General features: G+C 41.7%; 1 protein-coding gene across 6 annotated transcripts in view; it reads right to left on the bottom strand.

Moving 5' to 3' along the window:
* Nucleotides 1–21,276, bottom strand: part of COL6A3 (collagen type VI alpha 3 chain) — a 120,390-nt gene that overhangs the window by 24,037 nt on the left and 75,077 nt on the right. For all 6 annotated transcript variants that reach the window (XM_090045006.1, XM_090045005.1, XM_090045004.1 and 3 more), the window contains 18 exons: nt 20,764–20,829; nt 20,339–20,392; nt 18,349–18,384; nt 17,323–17,385; nt 16,852–16,914; nt 14,743–14,805; nt 12,057–12,119; nt 11,165–11,215; nt 10,960–10,995; nt 10,792–10,854; nt 9,545–9,607; nt 7,424–7,456; nt 7,285–7,321; nt 7,179–7,190; nt 6,493–6,986; nt 5,001–5,100; nt 2,273–2,971; nt 262–364 (listed from right to left, as the gene is read on the bottom strand). In XM_090045006.1, the coding sequence (XP_089901132.1) occupies nt 262–364; nt 2,273–2,971; nt 5,001–5,100; nt 6,493–6,986; nt 7,179–7,190; nt 7,285–7,321; nt 7,424–7,456; nt 9,545–9,607; nt 10,792–10,854; nt 10,960–10,995; nt 11,165–11,215; nt 12,057–12,119; nt 14,743–14,805; nt 16,852–16,914; nt 17,323–17,385; nt 18,349–18,384; nt 20,339–20,392; nt 20,764–20,829 (2,099 nt within the window). The remainder of the gene's footprint in view (nt 1–261; nt 365–2,272; nt 2,972–5,000; nt 5,101–6,492; nt 6,987–7,178; nt 7,191–7,284; nt 7,322–7,423; nt 7,457–9,544; nt 9,608–10,791; nt 10,855–10,959; nt 10,996–11,164; nt 11,216–12,056; nt 12,120–14,742; nt 14,806–16,851; nt 16,915–17,322; nt 17,386–18,348; nt 18,385–20,338; nt 20,393–20,763; nt 20,830–21,276) is intronic.

Raw genomic sequence — 21,276 nt, forward strand, 5'->3', positions numbered from 1 at the left:
TTTTGGAAAACATAGCCTAAATAACGAAAATAGCTGCAAATAACGAATATGCTGCAAAACATGACCAAACACACATGACTCCAGAGTGGAAAAGTATCTAAAAACAGACAGTCCCTTCATAATGCACTAGGAAAACTGAAAAGAGGCTAACAAACTTGTATGAAACTTAGAGAACATTAGGGAAGTTCTTATATCAGGGTTTCAACAGAATTTTAAAAGCAATACAAAGACAGTGATTGGAACTCATTTGGTTGAACTTACATTGTTTTTTGGCCAAATTTAGTAGGGTTCTTAGCTGGCTGATCACCCTGGAACCAATCACATTGCTTCCTTACGTCTGGAGACAGGTAAAAAGCATTTTCACCTACAGAGAAATACAACTCAACATTAAATATTGTTTAAAATGGTATTAAAAATGGCGAATGCTTCAAATGAGCAAAGCAATTACTTTGTGTTAATGCAGATCCCACTTTGGTCTTAAGCTGTGTGTAAAATGGAGGTCAGGCTCTACTCTTAATAGCTTTATGGCACATCTGATCTCATTTGGTTTGATTACTAAAATTTAAGTTGTTGCTTACAAATGTAAATGTATTACTGTGAGGTATAAAACTTTAGAGGTGATCATAAGTTTGCAATTCATTTCAGGACAACCTGCAATAATATACATAACATAATAGAGAGTATCTAATCCTGTGATTCTCAGCTAGGGTACTGGGGTACTCTGGGCTGCCACCACATCTTTTGCAGGGTGCAAGGAAATAAGTGAGGTGTGAGGAGATAAACAGATAATCCAAGATCAGGCTTGTCTCTACCTGGACAATGCCCCACCCCTACTGCCCAGCCCCTGTGTAAGGAGGCAAGAGAACAGTATTTTTCAAGATATTGTCTCAGGGGAGATATTCAAAGTAAACCACATGGAACAAAGTTATCCTCCTTCTACATAACAGAGAGCTGAAATAATGAGTATGACTTGTATTTCTGGCTAGCAGAATTCTTAGACCTGAACAATTAAGCTCTGAAAACTGTAAGCCCTTGTTTAGGCAAGCTGGCAGGGTGCTGTGGTGGGGTTAAGAAGGACAAACTCCTAGGGAGTCTTTAGCATGTGTAGGACAGCAAAGACAAGAAAAGCATTCAAATCAAATTCAAAATGAGGTAATAAGCAGGGCTAACCACACTCTTTCCTGCATCAGCAGGAATATCACAAGCAGGTCTAGGGAAGTGATAATTCCCCTCTATGCAGTATTGGTGAGGCCACAGATGGAGTACTGCATCCAGTTTTGGGCGCTGTACTTCAAGAGGGATGTGGATAACCTTGAGAGGGTTCAGAGGAGGGCTACTCGTATGGTTGAGGGCCTGCAGGTAAGATCCTATGAAGACAGACTGAGGGATCTGAATCTCTTCAGCCTCCGCAAGAGAAGGCTGAGAGGCAATCTTGTGGCTGCCTACAAACTCATTAGGCGGGGCCAGCAGGGAATAAGGGACACTCTGTTTACCAGGGCACCCCTCAGGGTTACCAAAAATAATGGCCACAAACTGAAGGAGAACAGATTTAGATTGGACATAAGGAAGAACTTCTTTATGGTAAGGGTTGCCAAAATATGGAATGGGCTTCCAAGGGAGGTGGTGCTTTCCCCTACCCTGGAGATGTTCAAGAGGGGATTAGACAGGGATCTGGCTGGGGTTACCTAACCCCAGTGTTCTTTCCTGCCTGGTGTGGACCCAATGATCTAATAGGTCCCTTCTGACTCTAGAAATCTATGAATCTATGAATCAAGTCCTTGAGTATCTCTACAGTCTCTGTGATTCACTGCTTTACAATGACTTTGCAAGCATTTCATATGGATAAAGATTTTGCACTGCAGAAAGCAGCCAACACAGAACTCTTCTCTTAGGGAATTAATTTGCAAATGCAAAGTAAAAGGATGAACATTTTTATAATTCGTTCTATCTCTGAGCTTCAGGTCAGATTGAAATCTAGACTTCCCAGGAGCTCCAGAGTTTAGGGTTAGGGTTTCATTCATCCTCCCTCACGATTCAGGCCAGTTGGATTAGCTTATTTCAAAGTCAAATTTTCATACCATTTCTGGATCTTCAGATTTGAGCTTTGGGCTTTTAGCCTTTCTCTAGTTAAAATGTCAGATTAGTAAACAAAAAAGGTATCCCAGCAACTGCTATTTTCCTTTACTTTCTTGCTTTCCCCATCCCCATATTATACTATTAAAGATTCATATTGACACTTTCCCATGTTTGTACTGCATGTTGTTATACTTACTGCTTATAAAAGATGGTAACAGTCTCCCAAAACGCAGTAAGGAATCTTCCTGCAACTCAGATGGCTTATCAACTAATTTGAAGAACACATCATTTGGCTCACTAGCCAAGCTGTAGATATTCTTGACATTCACCCTCTTCCCAATCCCCATCACAACAAAGGCATATCCTTTGCATTTAGCATGTACAACAACTCTTTGAAGATATTCAAGTTCTTCTTTTTTAACTTTTCCAGTCATCATCAAAACTATGACTTTCAGATCCCTTGGGTTAGGTGCACTTTCAAAAACTTGTGCTATTGTGTATTCAATTGCACTTCCAAGAGCCCTTGTGCCATGTAGCTGAGTCATTTGATTCTGAATAAAATTAGTGATCTTATCTTTGGATCCATAATCTGTTAGTGACATCGCTACTTTCACTGGTGATGAGCTTGTGTTTGTTTCATACTCATAGGGAGCATGTTGGAGAACTGCTACTCTTGCGTGGTGCTGTGATGCCTTTGGATCAGAGCTGATTACCATGTGTCTTACTATGTAGGAAATATACTTTTTTATCTCACTAAACTGGAGAGGAGTTGTGCTTTCAGAGCTATCTATGATGAATGCCATGTCAGTGTCTACATCTGTAGAGGCTGCTCTTTTGTCTCTGACACCAGTCCTTCGAACAACAGGTTCACAGTCAGTATCAGGATCGCATGTATCTGGGAAAAAAAACACATGGTGTTTAATATGTAAATCCTTAAGAATATAATTCCTTGACATAATTATAACCCATTGTCTGATGAGACTAAACCAATACAAAGATGGTTTCCTGTAGGATATTTTGGTAATTTACCTGGAGAATTATATAGTTTTGCTATGTGAACAAACAGGTCAAAGGTCTACCAAGTCTTGGTAGCCCAACATACTACAATGGTTAAGGCACACACCAGTTTCTGTAACCAACAGCTCAGATGGAATGGACAGCATCACATCTAGTCACATTTAATTTCTCAGTCTGTGTCACTGGTGATGACCTTCAGTAAGAGTTTGGAGAGAGGTTAGAAGTCATGATGCTGGAGCTAACATAAGTTACTTTAACCACTTTACTACCTGCCCCCCTGTTTTGCTCTAAAGGCAAATCAAGTAATAATCTGGCCTTTGTTTCCATACCATTGGCATTCATATCACTAGATGCAAGTGAATTGATTTTAAAAGAAAAGGCTTGATTAGATCACATAGCTACAGAGTAATATGATCAAATTACATTTGTATCCTTTGTATCTGTACTATGTTTATATATTCCATAGATTAAATATTTTTACATTGCAACCTTGACTCTCATCACATAAAATGCTCCCGAGCTTTGAGCATAAATCAGTGATACAACACAGACAATATTTCATCTTGAGATATCTTAAGATACTTGAACACATTTCTGAAGAATCTGAGAATCTCTTGCTATGGAATCCACTGTGATCCTTCAGGCTTCTGCCCAGCTGCAAAATTTGGTAATAGGACTAGGCAGTAGAGGACTGAATCTCAGAGAAAAGAAGTGAGCCATTTTGAGAGTGCTCAGAAAAATGTTCACGCTGCAGAGCTACTGTTCTAAAATGCAATGGAATAAGCAATTTTATTCTGAATTTCTCTCAAACCTAAGAGTTCAGCAAAGAAATATGCACATTAAAGGAACCCATCTTAAACTGTGTAAGAGCTATAGCATGCTGGCACATTCCCACTGAATGACATGGCTATTGTCAATTTGACTAGCACCATAGGTGATTGGTGGTGGGGCACAGGTACCTGCGGGTGTTCAACATGCCCCCACTGCCAATGCCACCAGTGGTGTCTGTGGGAGCTTGCCAGCTCCACCCCTGCCGCCGATGCCACCAGCAGCATCTGTGGATGCTACCAGCTATGTCCCCACCACTGACGCTGCTGGCGGCTTCCATGGGTGCCCCCCAGACTCAGGAGGCACCAGCCACCCATGACTAGCACCACGACTGAAAGCGACCGTGGGGTAATAATAGACTATAGCATGAACATGAGCCGTCAGTGGGATGCTATAGCCAGCAGGGCAAACAATATTCTGGCATGCATCAACTGATGCATCTCATGTAAAACCAAGGAAATGATTCTTCCACTTTATTCGGCATTGGTGAAACCGCAACTGGAGTATTGCATCCAGTTCTGGATGCTGCACTTTAACAAGGAGGTGGAAAAGCTTGAGAGAGTCCAGAGAAGAGCCACCCATATGATTAGAGACTTGCAAGGGAAGCTACATGAGGAAAGGCTGAGGGACTTGGGCCTCTTCAGCCTAAAAAAAGAGAAAGCTGAGAGGGGACTTGGTAGCAGCTTACCACTACATCAAGGGAATACATCAAGGGCTCAGAGAACAACTGTTCACCAGGGCACCCTTGGGGAAAACCAGGAGTAATGGCCACAAACTCTTGGAAGACTGCTTCAGGCTCTAGGAAAAACTTCTTCATAGTCAGGGTGTCCAGACTGTAGAATAACCTCCCCCCTGAGGTGGTGCAATCCACCTTCAAGAAACCTTCAAGAGGAGACTGGACAGTCACCTCACTCGGGTCACCAGACCCCAGTTGTCTTTTCTGCCTAGTGTAGGGGGGCTGCACCCAATGAGCTTGCAAGGTCCCTTCCAGCCCCTTACAATCTATGACACAGGCCTACAAAAAAAGAATCTGACACTAACTGATCAGAATCACAGAGAAGAGATATCAAATGCCTTACCCAAACAAATATGACATCTCAGTAATCTCTGAATAGTTTGATTCAACTGATCTCCGCCAGTAGGAAGGACGGTAGCATGTCCCACTGCGGTGTTATTGATCTGGTTTAGACAAAAGCCAAAAAAAACAAAAAAGGCATGGGGCTCATTATACAGTATTTTTCAGATGTAAACTTTAAGGCTCTAGGGGTAGGTGGGAGCTTGTGATTAAGGCACACAATCAAGGATGTGGATCTATTGTTGGGTCTGTCTTAAACTCTTTCCCAGTCATGTTGTTTGGTGCCAGCTCCAAACAAGGATTTAGCTTATTAAACTTGAATTTAGGCAGAAATTCCAGGGTTCATCCCCTACTCCAGGGATGTGTTATGTTTTAATGCCTATTTAATGTAAAATACACAAACAGCACTGGGAGCAGACACTTGAATCACAAAATACCCTTGCTTTCACCTGGCTGTTGCGATCACTACACTATGGAATCTTGTTCACTCTTGCTCCCTCCTCTTCTTTGGTCCAATGACTCTTGCATTCTTTTTTCTGCACATTGGTTTGCCTTCCAAATTGGTCTGCTCCCCCATACACACCCTAGAACAGGCTAGGGAACGCCCCTGGGTGGTGAGAAATGTGGGTTCAAATCCCCTCAGCTCAAGCAGGAAATTAAACCCAGGGCTTCTACTTTCCAGGTGAGTGTCTAACCACTGAGTTTTGGACATGTTCTAAGCACTGACTCATCTGGCTGTGTTCTTAAAGAAAAAGTAATCATTTGTTCAGGCTCCAAAAGAATAGGAATAGACACCTTCCTTGGAGAGGCTTCCTGGCTGTGAATTCTAAATGGAAAGAGACACCTTCTAGTACAACTGAAAAAGGACTGAAGTCCTGTGAATTTAAAATACACCCTTATCTTCAGTATTTCCCTGCTGGCTAGCACTATGCTATTCCTCACTCACTATGCTGGTTTTGTTGGATCCACACTCTGCTATGCCTAACTTTTCCCAGGCATTGTATATGTCCCCTAGGTACCTAATTTACAGCTGTGGATTCCATTGTGAGAGCCTGGTGTCTACAAGTTAGGTGTTTCAAGGCTCAGCATTATGGCACCAAGGCCATTTCATAAAGCATGGCCTTGCACTCCTACACTTCCCCTTTACTTGTAAACTCTTTGGGGCAAGGATCATCTTGTACAGTGCCCCACCAAGTGGATTCTTGGTCTATGGTCTATAATACAGCTAAATAATATCTTTTCACACAATGCACTGTGCTGTGAAATAATCTGGTACTGTTCAAATCTGCTCCTTGCTTATATAGTCTTTTTTCCAAACTACATAGATGTAAAATGTGATCCAGGGCCTCTTGAAATCAACAGAAACATGCCTTTGGACTCTACTGGGAGTCCAAAGGCATGTTTCTGTTGATTTCAAGAGGCCCTGGATCACATACTGGGAGCTATATTGTGGCCATGAAAGAAAAAGCCATAAATAAGGTATTAGTGATCCAAACCTTCAGTGCGTTTACGAGAACTGAATCGTCTCTGTTAGTAAGGAATACAGGCCAAACTCCAGCATCATACAGTTTCAGCACAGCATCAGTAAGTTGTGAAGATGACCTTGTTGGTCCGTTGCTGAAGAAAACAGCCACCTTCTTCATAAGAAAACCACTGCGTGAACGCTTGAAAGTATTCCTGGCTACAAAAGCCATGGCTGTTTCCAGGCTACGTTGCTTTGTTGTCTGAATTGGTTGCAGGTTCTCAAGCTGTTGTATAAGGCTTGATTTCTTTCTGGAGTCAGCAAAACGAATCTCTGTGGTAACCTCATTGTTGTAGGTAACAAGAGCTACCCGGGCACCTCGTGGGCAGTTGCTCTCAGCAATAGTCAGATTGTTAACCACCTTTAGCACCGCTTGTTTCATTCTGTTGAAAACATCCCTATTGACGCCTTGAGAGGTATCTATAGCAAATGCCAGTTCTGTTGGGTAAACAGGGCATTCCTTGGGACCTGAAGGAAATTCACGTTTAAAAATGGTTAATAATAGTTCTTACTGATAAATGGCAAAGGAAGGCCTGATCCTGAGATGGCATAAATAGAATCATTTCCATTCAAGTCAGTGGACTGATTCATACCATTTGAGCATCTGGCCATTAATATAGAAAATCTGGACAAAAAAATAATAAATTAGAAACGACTTACCATAGCAGCAAGCTGCAAATAATAAAAAAAAGTTGGTCAGTTACTTCAGTTTATACAACATGATCAATTGAGCTACAGAAATACAACATAGCATGGGTATACTCACGACATTTGTCTTTGATGTTCCGAACAAGCGCACATTCCTTTAGAAAAGAGGTAAATGAAAAAGAGAAAGCTATTGCATACTGTAATGCAGAAAGATATTTCAAAACAATATGGAAACAGAAAAGTAATATTCAACTTACATCTCTGGCTTCTCCTCTATCACCCCTAAGTCCCTGTCAAAATTTTAAAAAAACAGAAAAAAATGAATTAAAACATGGAAGTCACCTAGACTTATTGCTTACTCATGAACTGTCCAGGTATAAATAGAAAACTCTGCACATTTTAATTTCCTTTGCCAGGAATTGCCTTTCTAAACTTGACACACACTCCTTACTATGTAATTTATAATTGCACAGCATTGTTGTTGCAATTAAGCTAAATTTCATGTGGTTGAATTTCATCCCTGTGCAGAAGGTGAACATCAGCTGAGTTCTTAAAAGCAGGGGATTCATGATGCTCCTGAACTTTGGGCTGATCCTGGGTGAATGGCTGAATGTCACTGTGCAAGTGTTTGGGATCCATTATGTTTTGCCAAAAAAGAGTATGCAGCTTGGTGCTGAGACAATAAGAAGCCTTCCCTCCCACACTGCAGTTTCTAGGCTTGTGTTTTCACACTGATCCTGGAAGCTCTTTGCTAAGATGACTGCCAGAAAACAGATTGAGGGCAATGCATTTCAGTGGGCGCTTCTACACATTTAATGCATAGTGGTTGCTGCACGTAACATTTAGTACTTGTATAATCAAGTAGTAAATTAGTATGCAGTAACTAGAATTACTGCACAGTAGTGCCATTGAATGCCCTTTTAGTGACACTACTGCACACTAGCCTAATAATACTGTGCAGTAGCATATTAGCACTGTTTGTGTGGTGCCGGGATATTGCACAGTATTATTAGGCTACCGCACAGTTAGCATCTCATGTAAATGCACCCACTGAAGGCAGAAGGGTGGCTAGTGGGTCCACCTGCTCAGAAGAAATTGCATGCAACTCATGTACACTCTTGATCAGGCAGCTTGCACACTAACTGTTGGTGAGCTCTGCAAGACCATCTTGTAGAACAGTTGTTCTTTCACATGCTGCACTAGCTGGCATGGGACTTACCCCGTGCCAGATACCCTTTTCTGCCCAAAGCTGCCACAAAAGGAAAACTGGCTTGTCAGTTTAAGGGAAAAGGAAGTGACACAACATACTATGCACTTGACATAACTACCCTGTAGCTATCAAACAAAGACTCCAGGATGCATGCCAGCAGCTCAAGAGATCCCAGCAGAGTAGGCATACTGGTAACTTCCTGCTACTTTAAAAAACAAGTAACCACACAGTCTTGTCACCTGCCCAGGATTCCTGCAGCTGCAGGCTTGGCAACCTGTCCCCAAAACCTCTGAGGACTAGGTTTCTGTGTGCTTACACTGTTATGAAAAGGGCTTGGGTTTAACTATTTTATTTGGCAGGTTTCCATCTGATCAAATGCAGCAAAGGAAAAATCCTACAAGGAACAACAAAAGCCCAGATGTCAGAAAAATAAGAGCTGAGAAATTCTGTATTATCCCTTGATGACTAGTCCCACATATGAAAAGAGAAAGGACCTAGGTCTTGTGACAGGGGCAAAAGGTTCTACATCCAGAATAAAGACAAAGACTACATTTCCCACTCTCTCTCCAAGCCCACTCACAGCTAGATATGCACATGCAAAGACCATTTATTTAATGATACTTAAGTTTCCGCACTGGTTTAACAGATATTTAGGCCAGAAGGGACAATTATGTTAAACTAGTAATTTACAGGACAAAATCCAAACAATCTCAACCCATAGCTCTTATATTAAGCTGATAGTATATGGAAGGGTAAGAGTTCACCACAATATCCAAGATAGCTTATATGTGGTACTAAGCACAAAAGATTCAACAAGTTCCTAGATAAGACTTTTCATTGGTATGTTTCCACTGATAGCCTTTACGGTACTCAAGAGTGCTCAGACATCTGCCTTCTCCCTTGCATCACTCATTGAACCTTAAGCAATGTGAAATTTCCAGTGATAACAGCAAGTTAAGTACTTAAAGTAAGAATCATGACAAGTGGTACAAGATAAGTTAGGAGGAAATTGTTCAGTTTTAAGATGACGTGAGGTAAACCTGGGTTTATGTTAATTATTGGCATACAGGCTAAACATAAAGTGAAACAGCAAAGGAAATTTGGAGGCTCTCAGGGGGCAGTGGTGAAGCCTGTCTGTAGATTGTCTATTCATAACATGAGCACTTACAGGTGATCCTGCATATCCGTAGTCTCCTGGCTGACCTGGATCTCCGGGTTCTCCTGCATTTCCCTAGGAAAGAGTAAAGTAAATATCTCTGATTCATATTCTATATAACTAGGGGTCTACCTAAATCAATGGGGGACTTACCAATTTTCATGGGTTGATTGTGGCATAAAGATCTAATTTCGCAGTCTTTTGCGGTGGCCCCGCCCCTTGGTGATGATTGGAAAGGCCCTACCCCTTGACACCAACTGGCAAAGAGGCCCCAGGGGAGGAAGGATGAGGGGGCAGCCACCACTTGACTGCTGGCTGCCCTTCGTGTAGCCCCACCCCTTAATTCTGATTGGCAGAAAAGCCCCAGTGGGGAAGAGAAGGGAGGAGGGGACAGCCAGCATCTTGTCTGCTGCTCATCACACCACACCAGCCAGCACCTTCCCCCAAAGCAGTGAGGACTGCTGACTCTCAGTGTGGAGCCAGCATTTTATTTTTATTAAGGTTTCTTTTTGTTGTTGATTTCACAGAACTTGCACACCATTCCAGACTTCGCCGAAATTCCAAAACCCGTGAAACTGTGAATTAAGTAGGTCCCTACATATGAGCTCACACCAGCCTTGATGATTGCCTTAAATGTTCTTAAAAGCAAATAGAATCCAGAAGGTAGATAGGCGTTAATGAGTTAAGAGCATTATAGTCTACAGCACCGTAATGAAACAGCAAAGCAGGTTTATGAACAATGCACTGAAAAGCAGATTAGGGTTTTTTAAAGAGTAAAGGCATCTCTATATAAAGGCTGCTTCAAGAAAAATATTTTGTCCAGCTGACTATTTATGTTAATAAACCATTTAAGTGTGTCTATGTTTTAGGAGCAAAGTCATACCCAGGTAGAGAGGTTGAAAAGCAGTGGCATGCAGGAAGAATCCTCCTCCACCTTCCTGGTTTGCAGAACTGCTGTGGCATCAACATTCAGAGGTTATGTCAGGTAGTAGTTTATCTGTGGCATGCAAAACCATTCGCTGTGAGCAGAATGAACTCTGTGAGTACAGCTGAAAGCTCTAACGTAACTCAGAGCAAAATGTGGCCCAGCACATTTTTCTCCTGGAACTACACCATGACAGTACTGAGAATCCACAGGAGAATGGAAATGAGCTATCAGTGCTGTACAACAAACCTTCCAGATTCCTGGAACCAAGCAGCTTTCACTCCATTATTACCTAGGGGATTATGTGAAACGTTATATTGTGATAAAAGCTTACTCTGCGGCCTCTGTTGCCCTTGAGACCAAGACCTCCAGGACCACCACGGTCTCCAGATGCTCCCTATTTAAGAAACAGCATAAACAGTATTTAAAGTTCCAGGCTCCATGGTGCACAAACTGCTACGCTCTAAGAAATGAGCTGTAAATTACATTAGCTGCTTGATACCTTTTGTCCTGGGGGTCCTGGGAAACCTCTTTCTCCCTGAAATACAGAAGAGTTCATTAAAATTAACTTCAGTGAGATCTCTAAAAGGCTGATCTACACAGATCCAACTATAGAGTGTAGACCCCTGTTAGCTCCAATATTTACGGGTAATTTTTAAGCTCCATGAAGCTCTACTATTAGACAGACACAGGGAGGTTTGATATACCTTTTTGCCTTTAGGTCCTGAAGCACCAGTTGCACTTTGTCCATCTTCTCCCTAAAATTAGCAAAAACAACAGCAACAAAATTACTATGTATTACACATGTGCAGGGAACAAGACTGGACACTGTTTGCATGATCCTGCAGACTCTTAACCTAACACATATACAAGCACTTGCAAAATTAGGACTTGTGTTTGTTCTTCCTTATTCCTCCTCCTCAGCTTCTGTCCCACATGGAGTAAGGGGAATCAGGCCCTGTGACGTGATACCTACAGTTGACTTTTAAGGATGGTTGTATGCATTAAGTTTAGGATACTAGGAACTTGGGGTATCCATCCGGGCTTTGTGCAATGGGTCAGGAAAAACAGACACCACTTATGGGGTGGTGCTATCCCTCTGCAACTGGGTAAGTTGGAGCTATATAGAGAGGTTGTAGTCCATTCATAGTATCGAATGAAGGAGGTTGTTGCCTACAGAAGCTTATACAACAAGTTAGTCTCTCTATGGTGCCACCATAGAGATAGAGATAGCAATACTTCCTGTACTGTTCAATATATCCACAAACAGAGAGAGTAGTTAGTGTCTAAAGTACAATATATCCATTCCACTCCTGCTCACTGTGAAGTATTCTAGGATATTAATAGTTTACAAGAGACAAAGGAATCAACTAACAGTATCCATACAGCAGTGTAAAACCTCCTCCTGAAAGTGACTGCCATCTTTAAAAAAATTAACACACAAGTAAAACACTGAGGCATAATTTTTCTTTGTATCTTTTACAATGAGCTATAGAGAGGGGATAGCAGGAAGCCAATTCTTTGCTTCAGGCAATTTTGCCAATCACATAAGAAGAGGCATGGACCACAACCCTTAGAAGTGTTCAAGTCCATGCTTACTGTTTCTCCTCGTTGGCCGGGAAATCCATTTGGTCCTGGGGGTCCGGAATCACCAGGTTCACCCTGAAAAGGGTAGTAACGTTTTAGCATACAACAAAATGTAAAATTTGACTTATTTCTCTCAGTCTCCCCAGTTATACCTTGGTTGTATTCTACAGATTGTCCTGCAGTATTCCCTACCAGGAAGAAATGCATGGCCATGTTCATACGACCAAAAGTGTATGAATCGAACTCTGCTTGTTCTTTTGCCTGACCAGCCATTTCACAGACGCTGATAGTGTGATTTAGGAGTCCTGCCAAATCCTGCCCAATGTGCCACCATTTGTTGTACACCATTCCATACCAAACCATTACATACCAGACAGTGTGTGTGTGTGTGTGTGTGTGTGTGTGTGTGTACAGCATAACAGCTATAATGATCATGAAGTAAAGAAAGATTCAGATCATCATGTGGTGTCAGTTAACAAAAGCAGTGTAGTTTTACTGACAGATACCAGCTGAGGAAACAGCTCAGAACAAGGCTTACCAGTCTCAAAGACATTCACATTCTAAAATATACCTTTTAGGGCCTTGTTACATATTGTACTTTGAGCTGCTAAACTGTTGATTGTTTTTAGTGCTAACTCAGGTTCACAGCAGTTGCACCTTGGCTGTCTCCACACGAGCAGGGGCATGCCTTTGCAGAAGTACAAATAGTAGCACCAAAAATTTGTGCTGCTAGTTTGTGCCTTAATGCATTCCCCTGTCCATTTGCTTTGCAGCAGGACAAGTTGTCCCACTCCTCTATATGTTGCAGGGGGTGCTGCCTGGAGCACAGGGTGCCTCAGCAGAGGCTAGCCACCCCCTGAGCTGAAGCACTCTGTGCCCCAGACCGCTGGGGATCAGCACATGGAGATAGGGGACTGGCAGGCCAGGGCTGCCTGCTCCCCCATCTCTGTGCACTGTGGAGCCCCACGCTAAGGCACCCTGTGTCCCAGCCACTCCCTGGCTGTTTAGGGCACGGTGTGCCTTAAGATGGGGAAGCAAGCAGGCAGGCTGCTCCCCCATCTCCATATGCCTCAGCACAGGGGTTTCACTGTGGAGCCCCCAATCTGAGGCACATGGAGCCCCTAAGTGGAGGGAAGCTCCCAGCCACAGAGCAGCTGGCTGCAGCACAGTGTGCCCTGAGACAGGGGAGCAGACAGCTCTGAAGCAAATGGAGACAGCAGAGCAGCCAGTTGAAGGCACCCTGCAGCACCACAAACCATGAATGCCTCTATGTCTGGACTCAGCCATTAAGGCTAAATATCTTCTCTGACTGCCCCTACCTACACAACTGTGACTTTTTACTAGAGGGTGGTAAACAGAGGCTTCAGTAAGACTTACAGCTGTGAGTTGCCACTACAGGGCTCATGAGACAGAGTAGACTTCCATCCCTGCTCTAGACAGGGGGCATATGAGAGATGTGTTGGGGAGGGCAGGGGACCTGGGATGAGGGATGGGGATGGATAATGAAACAGGAGGAAGGGTGGTGAAATGAAGGAAGTCAGCCACTGAAGGATAAAATCAGAAGTAAAAAAAAAAAAGGAAAAAAAGAATTTAAAAAGAAATAGAGCATGTAAATTAAAGGCCTCATGTCTAAATAAATTGGGATTTGGGATTGGGTGTAGGAGATCCTAGTTGTTCTTCTGAGGTGGCTAAGAGGTGGGAACAGAGAGGGAAAGCGCTTTTGGGGGAACTCAGCCCCTGCCCTGGGAAGGAAGCCCCTGCTCATGGGGACCCAACCTGGCCCCTTACCTTGTTCCTCCCCCAACCCCATACACCCCACTCTTGGACCCATCTGTGCCCTGTGACCTGGCTAGGTGGCATGTGCTCTGCAGGCTGTTTGCATGGGGTTGTACCCCTTGGCATGGGACATTAGCACCCCAAGGAGCAGGAGAAGGAATTGGCTTGATGCCAGAACCGCCCCCTGGGCAGTAGAATTCAGGGGGTGGAACGTTTGTCCACACAGAACAGGAGGTGGCAGGAAGCAAAGAGTGCATCCTGGGATGCTGGAGGACTACAGCTTGAGTAGCTTATCTATGGGGAGTGGCCACACATTAATGGAACATAAACTGGGTAACACGGATCAAAGATAAATCTGCCCTGGAATGGTGTAACTTTAAACTGCCTAAAGTGTGCTTAAAACTAGTTTCAGGTGTTAATGTGTGTGGACAATACAGCAGCTGCCTAAAATTAATACGTAACAAGGTCCTCAGTTAAATGAACTCAGATTCTAGCGAAACAGCCAGAGACCTGGGCTCTGCTTTGTTTCATCTCATGCCTTTCCATCGGAGGACAAAACACAGTTTACTAAAAGTCTGTTGATTGACAGTATCATAACAAATTTAAACTTGGATTTGGCAACTTTTCATTGCTGTTTTAGGGCACAGACAAATGCATACTTGGAGCTGCTTCAAAAGGGTGAGCAAGCTACTTCACACAACTTTCAGCTAATGTTAAGCTGTAACAGTTAGCCTGCATGAGTGATGTAGCAAATCTCCTCCAGCTTTACCCCTACTTTATCCAGCTTCAAAGTTGGAGTAATTTAGTTCATTTCTATCACTAGCACACATTACTGCTGCAACACAACAGTTGCTGCTCATTCCCAAGTAGGGGCTCCTTCCGCCCTTCTGAGGTTGCTCCAAATATAATTTTCAGGAGATACCTTTCGTCCAAAGGGACCAGTCCTGCCACGTTCTCCAGGTGGTCCAGCGGCACCTCCAGAACCCTGAAGAAGAAAGACAAGATCTTAAGTTTTGCAACCTGTCAGTAAAGCTTAGTAAATTGCATCTAGACATTTATTAATAACAATATCAGGTACAACAAATCATAAAAAGATTTTGTATAAGAGTGGAAATCCCTTATTACCTATTAAGTCTGACATCTATAACAACTCTGCAAAGAGTTCAAATGCTCAGTCCTCCTTCATTTAATAGGCATTATGGTTCTATTTCACCAATTCAGTATATAAATAGACTTAGGAGCCTAATACAATTCTATTACAGCCTAACTGAGTCTCTGGAAAACCATTAATAACAAAGTTTGGTGAGTCCACCTACTCTTCACTGCTCTTTTGTGACACAGTGTTAAGCACATGAGGATGATGCGTTATAAAAGACTTGCAATATGGGTTTTCAGGCACTTGAACAGGGTGGAATAAGATCACACTGAAGCATTTAAACTACGTAGATGCCCAATAGGTAGAACAGAATTTGACCCTAAGCAACAAAATCTCCTTAGTGACATTGTTAATTTTAGTCTATGTTGTCTTCAGAGGAAGTTAATCATTTTTTATTTCACCATATTGCTGTTATGAACCCAAGACCTGTTCTCCAGTCTTGCCTCAGGCAAAACTCTAACTGTCATGAAGAGAAATTTTTGACTGTACAGTAATTATTATGTATCAAGATGTCTGATCCAAAGGACCAGTTTATTTTAATTCAGTTTCACATCTCCCAGGTGTGCTTGCAGCTCCCAGGTGATATTCTACACAGGTATGAGCAAGTAAAAGTAACAAATGAGCCTTTGTTCTTGCATTCAATAAGCATTACATTAGGCACCTGCATTTTGACTAAGGTGGATAAGCATGTATGAGGTACCTGCTGCTTACAACATCCTCCTCCCCACACAAGTATGGTAAGTGTGCATGGGAGGACTCAAGGGCAGAAGAAGGAAAAAGAAACATGGGGCTCTGCTTATGAATGGTAAGAAAAGAAAGCTCTAGAAGAGACCTTGGTGCAACCAAGGTTTGTTCTACTGTTTTATAAGTGACTGTGGATGCATCTACACATCGCCTACATCGCCGTGGTGACACACTACATTGCCATAAGGCAAGCTATGGCAACATAACAATCACATGAGTCCACACATGATTGGCAGCAACTTCACCATAGCAGCACGCTCCCCTGTCTTAGCATGCCGCTACAGTGAAGTATCAGTGAAATTAAACCGTGCACCATGCGCATGGTGCAGTACAGGCAATTACTGTGTCATGCTTCAGTACTTCCAAAAGAAAGTACTAAAACATGGCACCATAGAAACATCACCATAAATCAACATGTAGACATGCCCTCTATCACTTAATCCATTCTGCCCCATTTTTAAGCTGAATGGATGAAGTGACACGGTAACAGCAGGAACAAATGAGTAGCCGTCACACCAAGTGAGTCACACTTGGAAATATGCAGTGTTGTGCAATCCATATTTTTGTTTTCCAAATTCTAAATACAGAACATCCATGACAACTGCCACTAAGAGTCCAATAAAAATAAAATACTGTCATGGTTTTAAAATGATATTTTAGACTGCAACTCCTGCTTACGTTGTATTATCCCCTCTAAAAAACCTATGCCATGCTCCCTCTTCCATACTAGGAATAATTAGGAGCTGCTAGTAATACCATTCGCACATTATAATTCTTACGTATCAATTTTTGAACTGTCTTAAGTCAGAACAAACCAGTTCCCAAAGTACTGACTTTCTTCAATCCAATTCTCCATCCAGACAGCACTTTTAAAAGGAGTTTGCTTGAGAAAAAGATTCAAATGCAATCCAAAGCTGATTCAGTGAATTTAAAATTATCATTCATTTTTAAGCCATCAGCTAATGGAACTTTAGAATGAACTAAGAATAATGTTTTATTAATTAGGCAGAAAGAGAAAAGCAGTAGGTGAAGTCAGTGGGAAGATTTTTATTGACTTCCATTAAATCACACCAAGTAAGACTGTCTGAAGCATTTTTTGATGTCTGAGCAAGATCAACGAGAAAAATTTACCCTTGGTCCTGGCAGGCCTTGTTCTCCTCTCATACCTGGAGTTCCAAGCTGACCAGGAGGACCCTGTATATGAAAAAAAGTTCAGACTGTAAGAGATAGAAGATTAAAGACCTAAAGTTTGTTAATATGAGACAGCAAGGAATATCAAGACCAAAAGACAAATTTTAAACTATCCAACCAATTCTCTCCTTGAATGGTGCAATCAACACCCTCATTTTGAGAGGTAATACGTGTTCTGGGATTGGAGTACTTGGGTCTCCGGTGTACTATGGGTCTCTGGTGAACATAGTGTAAGCCAGAGATCATGAAATCAAATCCCCTTGCAGTGGTCTTAAGAGTGATTATGGAGCAATTTTGAAAACAATTACATAGGACAATTGCAAGGTATGGCATATGTCAGTAGGAAAGTAAAGGACACAACGTATCAAAGCAAGCATATTTAGTCTTGAACAGTCTGTAAAATCTACTAACCTGAACCCCTCTTCTTCCCTGTTCTCCTGCTTGTCCTGCTTGTCCTGGTGTACCTTTGGGACCCTTAAAATACAATGCAATACAATGCAGGTTAGAATGGGCTGGTATGATATAGAGCATGGGGACTACAAGCAAGCTAGGGCTGTGAGGACCCTCTCTTTATTGCTGGTTAGGAAGTGAGAGCTCCATTTTGTTTAACAGTAATATGAGGTTACAGCACAGAAACGGACCTATGTGTATGCTAAGGCTGTTTTACTTCATTCTGGCACCGTAAGATGGCCTTGGTATAAAGGTGAGCAAACACTGAACATTAATGTATATTAATGTTTTGTGCATAGTCAATTACATGCATTCAGGGGTATATTTTCACATTTGTTCTTCTGTTTGACTTCCCACAAAAGCTAATCTTAAAATGTCACCCAGTTACCCCTGCTCCAGTAAATGATTATAGGTTTATGATTCAAAAACTTGATCTTGACAGGTGCTGAGCACTCTGAAGACCTATTTACTTCAGTGGAAATCAGGGGCCCCTGAGGAGATGCTCAGTATTTTCCAGTATGAAGCCTTTCTGATACACTTCTTATTCAAACCTTTGCCACTTCATTCCTCTTTTCCTTATCTAAAGAATACCCAGCCAGAGGGACATAAAACACTGAGGGACTGTTTCTTGTCTGTTTACCATGGGATTGCTCCTACTGATTGATACCCATGGGTCCATACTTTGTATAAGAGAAGGGTAGAATTGCTGATGACTAGCCTGAATGGAAATTAGTTTGAAGACCACCATTCTGCACATATGGGGGCCCAGTTTTACAAAAGCAACAAGACTGGAAGGGGCTGCAAAGTGTGAGGGAAGAAAAGAAGACAGAAACAAGACTCAAATATCCTTCTATTGTGCATATCACTCCTACCTCACTGGTTAAAACATGTTCATTCTGCATCACTTATTCTATCTCCAGTGTAAAAAGACTGCCTGTAATAAACTGTGAGTCCTTGTAGTTACAGCACACTGCTTTGAATACTTACTTTGGGTCCTGGGGGCCCTCTTCGTCCTACAACACCCTGCAAATCAATAAATCACAACAAATCATGTCAAATGAAGCACCTTAACCTCACTGATTACTAACAGCTTACACTCTGAATTCCTTTAAGCATGTGCTCATGTGAGCAGCATGGGAGCAGTGTTTCAAGGCAGTGGAGGAAGGTTTCTCTGCAGGTTTCAGGCTCACCAACTAAAAGAGCAATGGCTTCCTATTTTCCCTTTTACAACTAAGAGCCTGCTTCTACTGCCCTTTCCATCAGTGTAAATCAGGACCAACTGAACTTGTGTTAGAGTTACTTCAGTGGAAATTAGATCAAAATTAGATTTTTAAAGTCTATGAAAAGTGTGAAGAAGTTCCTTTGAGGAACTTAACTCCTGCTCAGAGTTGTAAGGGAAATATGAAGTAAGGCCAGAAGTAAAACAGGTCTCTCTCAACACAAATACTTAGGCTTTCCAAATCTCTATGGACCAGATCCTTAACTGAGGATCCAACCCATTGTAATATGAACTGCAACATCAGCAAAAATATGCACCTTTGAGTCTGAAGGTGTAAATGTATTAGAGAAGTTAACATGGGAGTCTATAGCACACAATTGTTCAAACAAATCTGGATAGGACATACTAATAGGGATTGGTCTTTAAACAGGTGCATTTATACGTCCATTAATGCATTTTAGTTAATGTGCATTAAATCTAGTACCTCCATTGTGTGCTACTAGGAAAATGTGTATTAGCTTGTCTTAATGTACATTAACTAAAGAGCACGGGGCACCCATAAATGAGTGCCGAGGTTGCTCTGACACACTGGAAATCCAGCACATCGGAGCAGACTCAATCGAATCTGCTGGATCATGGCAATTACTGCACTCCAGCAGCTTCCTGCATCTCATGTATCAGTGTCCCCATGCTTAAAAATGACAGTGGGGGCACTTGAACTAAAGCTCATCAAACAAGCTTTAGTTCAAAAGCCCCTCTTCCCCCTATTTTAAAAGCATGGGGACACTGATACATGAGACGTGGGGGTACTTTGAGTGGCTCTCAGAGCCACTCAAATTAAAGCACTGTCCCCTCCCACCCCCGGAGCACATGTAAAAGTGCCCATGGTTTTTAAGTGATGCTTAATGAGCATTACCGTATTTTAATGAGCATTACCGTATTTTAGCACTATTTTTTAGTGACCCTTTAATGAGTGGGAGGCAGGTTGGACCTCCAGTATCTAGATGTGAAGAGGGATTTAACTTAATCTGTTTGCACACTGGTTTTACATTGATATAGTGTCAGCATCAGGCACTTGTTCTGGAATGTGTATAGTGTATTCTTCATATGATCTCCACTCAGCATTGCCATCGAGGGATTGGTCTTTAAATGGGAGCTCTCTACTACAGATCAAAGATCTTTACACGTAATGTTTGTAACACTCATTTTGTTTCAACATTGGGTAATAAGATAGTGTTATTCAATTTTCTTCATATCCTGATTTTTTTGGCAAAGCTTACTTGCACATTTGCATGTTTGCTAAAGTGATGAAAGAGAGGCCAAAGCTGCAGAATTTATACCCAGCTTTCAACTTTCCTGAAGTTTGATTTGGGATTTTGGTTTGGACCTATCCCTAATAAAAAAATACACAAATCAGAGTTTTAAAAATGACAGCAGTTGTTTAAATATTGTGTCTTAATCCCACCTAAACAAAATAATAAAAAAAAGATCTTTAATCCTAACATTTCTACTCAGTCCTTATTCAGGAAAAACTCCAATTGATTTGGGGCTTTGGGAATTTGGATTCAACAAAGATGGAAGCAAAATAGTACGATAAGGTACAGCCTGTCATTATTAAACAGAACTGACCTAAGTGACAAAACTCTCTCTTCTTCCTTTGGCTTCCATTCAGTATAATTTGACTGGAAGATTTCCCTTCCATTGTACTGGATGCTTTCAGGAAGAAGTGTTTATAATTCCAGACTTAAGGATACTTACATTCTTTCCAGGTCCACCAAGGGAACCTGGTGCCCCATCTACTCCTGGATCTCCCTAGAATAAATAAAAATGCAGGTCACTCAAAAAGTTCCATTTTGATCAAATAAAACATTTAGGTGTGAGCTTGATTCCTCATTTCTAAAAGAATATAAAACAAATTTCAAAATAAGGATCTGTTTTGAAATTAAAAATGAAAATGCTTCAGTCCAATAAGGATTTGTTAATTTTCCCCTAAAGAGCAAAGTACCATTGAAATTAACATCTTCATGTCAAAAGTCTTGATGTCAATATGCTGGCGTTTTCTAATGGAAAATATTCATTCTGAAAATGTCTAACTGGCTCTGGTTTATCCACATGTGTTTGCAGTGTTCTATTTTCTTGCTGTTTTTGGTCTATCATACAGTACAAAAAAATCAATACTTTACCATTGGGCCAATTTCACCCTTTGAACCTCTGGGTCCTCGCTGAGTGTTATCAACTCCATTCTCACCCTGAAAGCAGCAAAAGCAATGAAAAACACCTGTGTAAATGAGGCACTGACACATACATTATGAAAATGTTTTTCTATACTTCAGTGTTAACATTTTGTGTTTTACAATGAATTCTATGAAGTATTGGAACGGTAGCTTGAGCCATATATATTGCAAAGGAGAATAAAAAAAATCAGAAAGGACTGTTTATATAATGAAAGACTGTTTTCAAACAGTGCATAAATGGCCAGTTTAACATAAATCAATATCAAGAGACTTATGTTATCCAAATGTGGATCCCAGTCAGTCTGATGGCTGTTACAATTGGCCCTTTCCTTTGTTCACGTAGTCACTTAATTATGATTCAGTACAGTATTGTCTTCATTGCAATTGCTTTACCCCCTCCACAATGTGGTTAGGGCCTGTGAAACATGTCAGATTTTTTTAGATGGGTCTCATGCAATGCAA

This window comes from Crocodylus siamensis, chromosome 4 (genome assembly GCF_052110815.1).
Source record: "Crocodylus siamensis isolate JL-2025a chromosome 4, ASM5211081v1, whole genome shotgun sequence".
NCBI lineage: Eukaryota > Metazoa > Chordata > Crocodylia > Crocodylidae > Crocodylus > Crocodylus siamensis.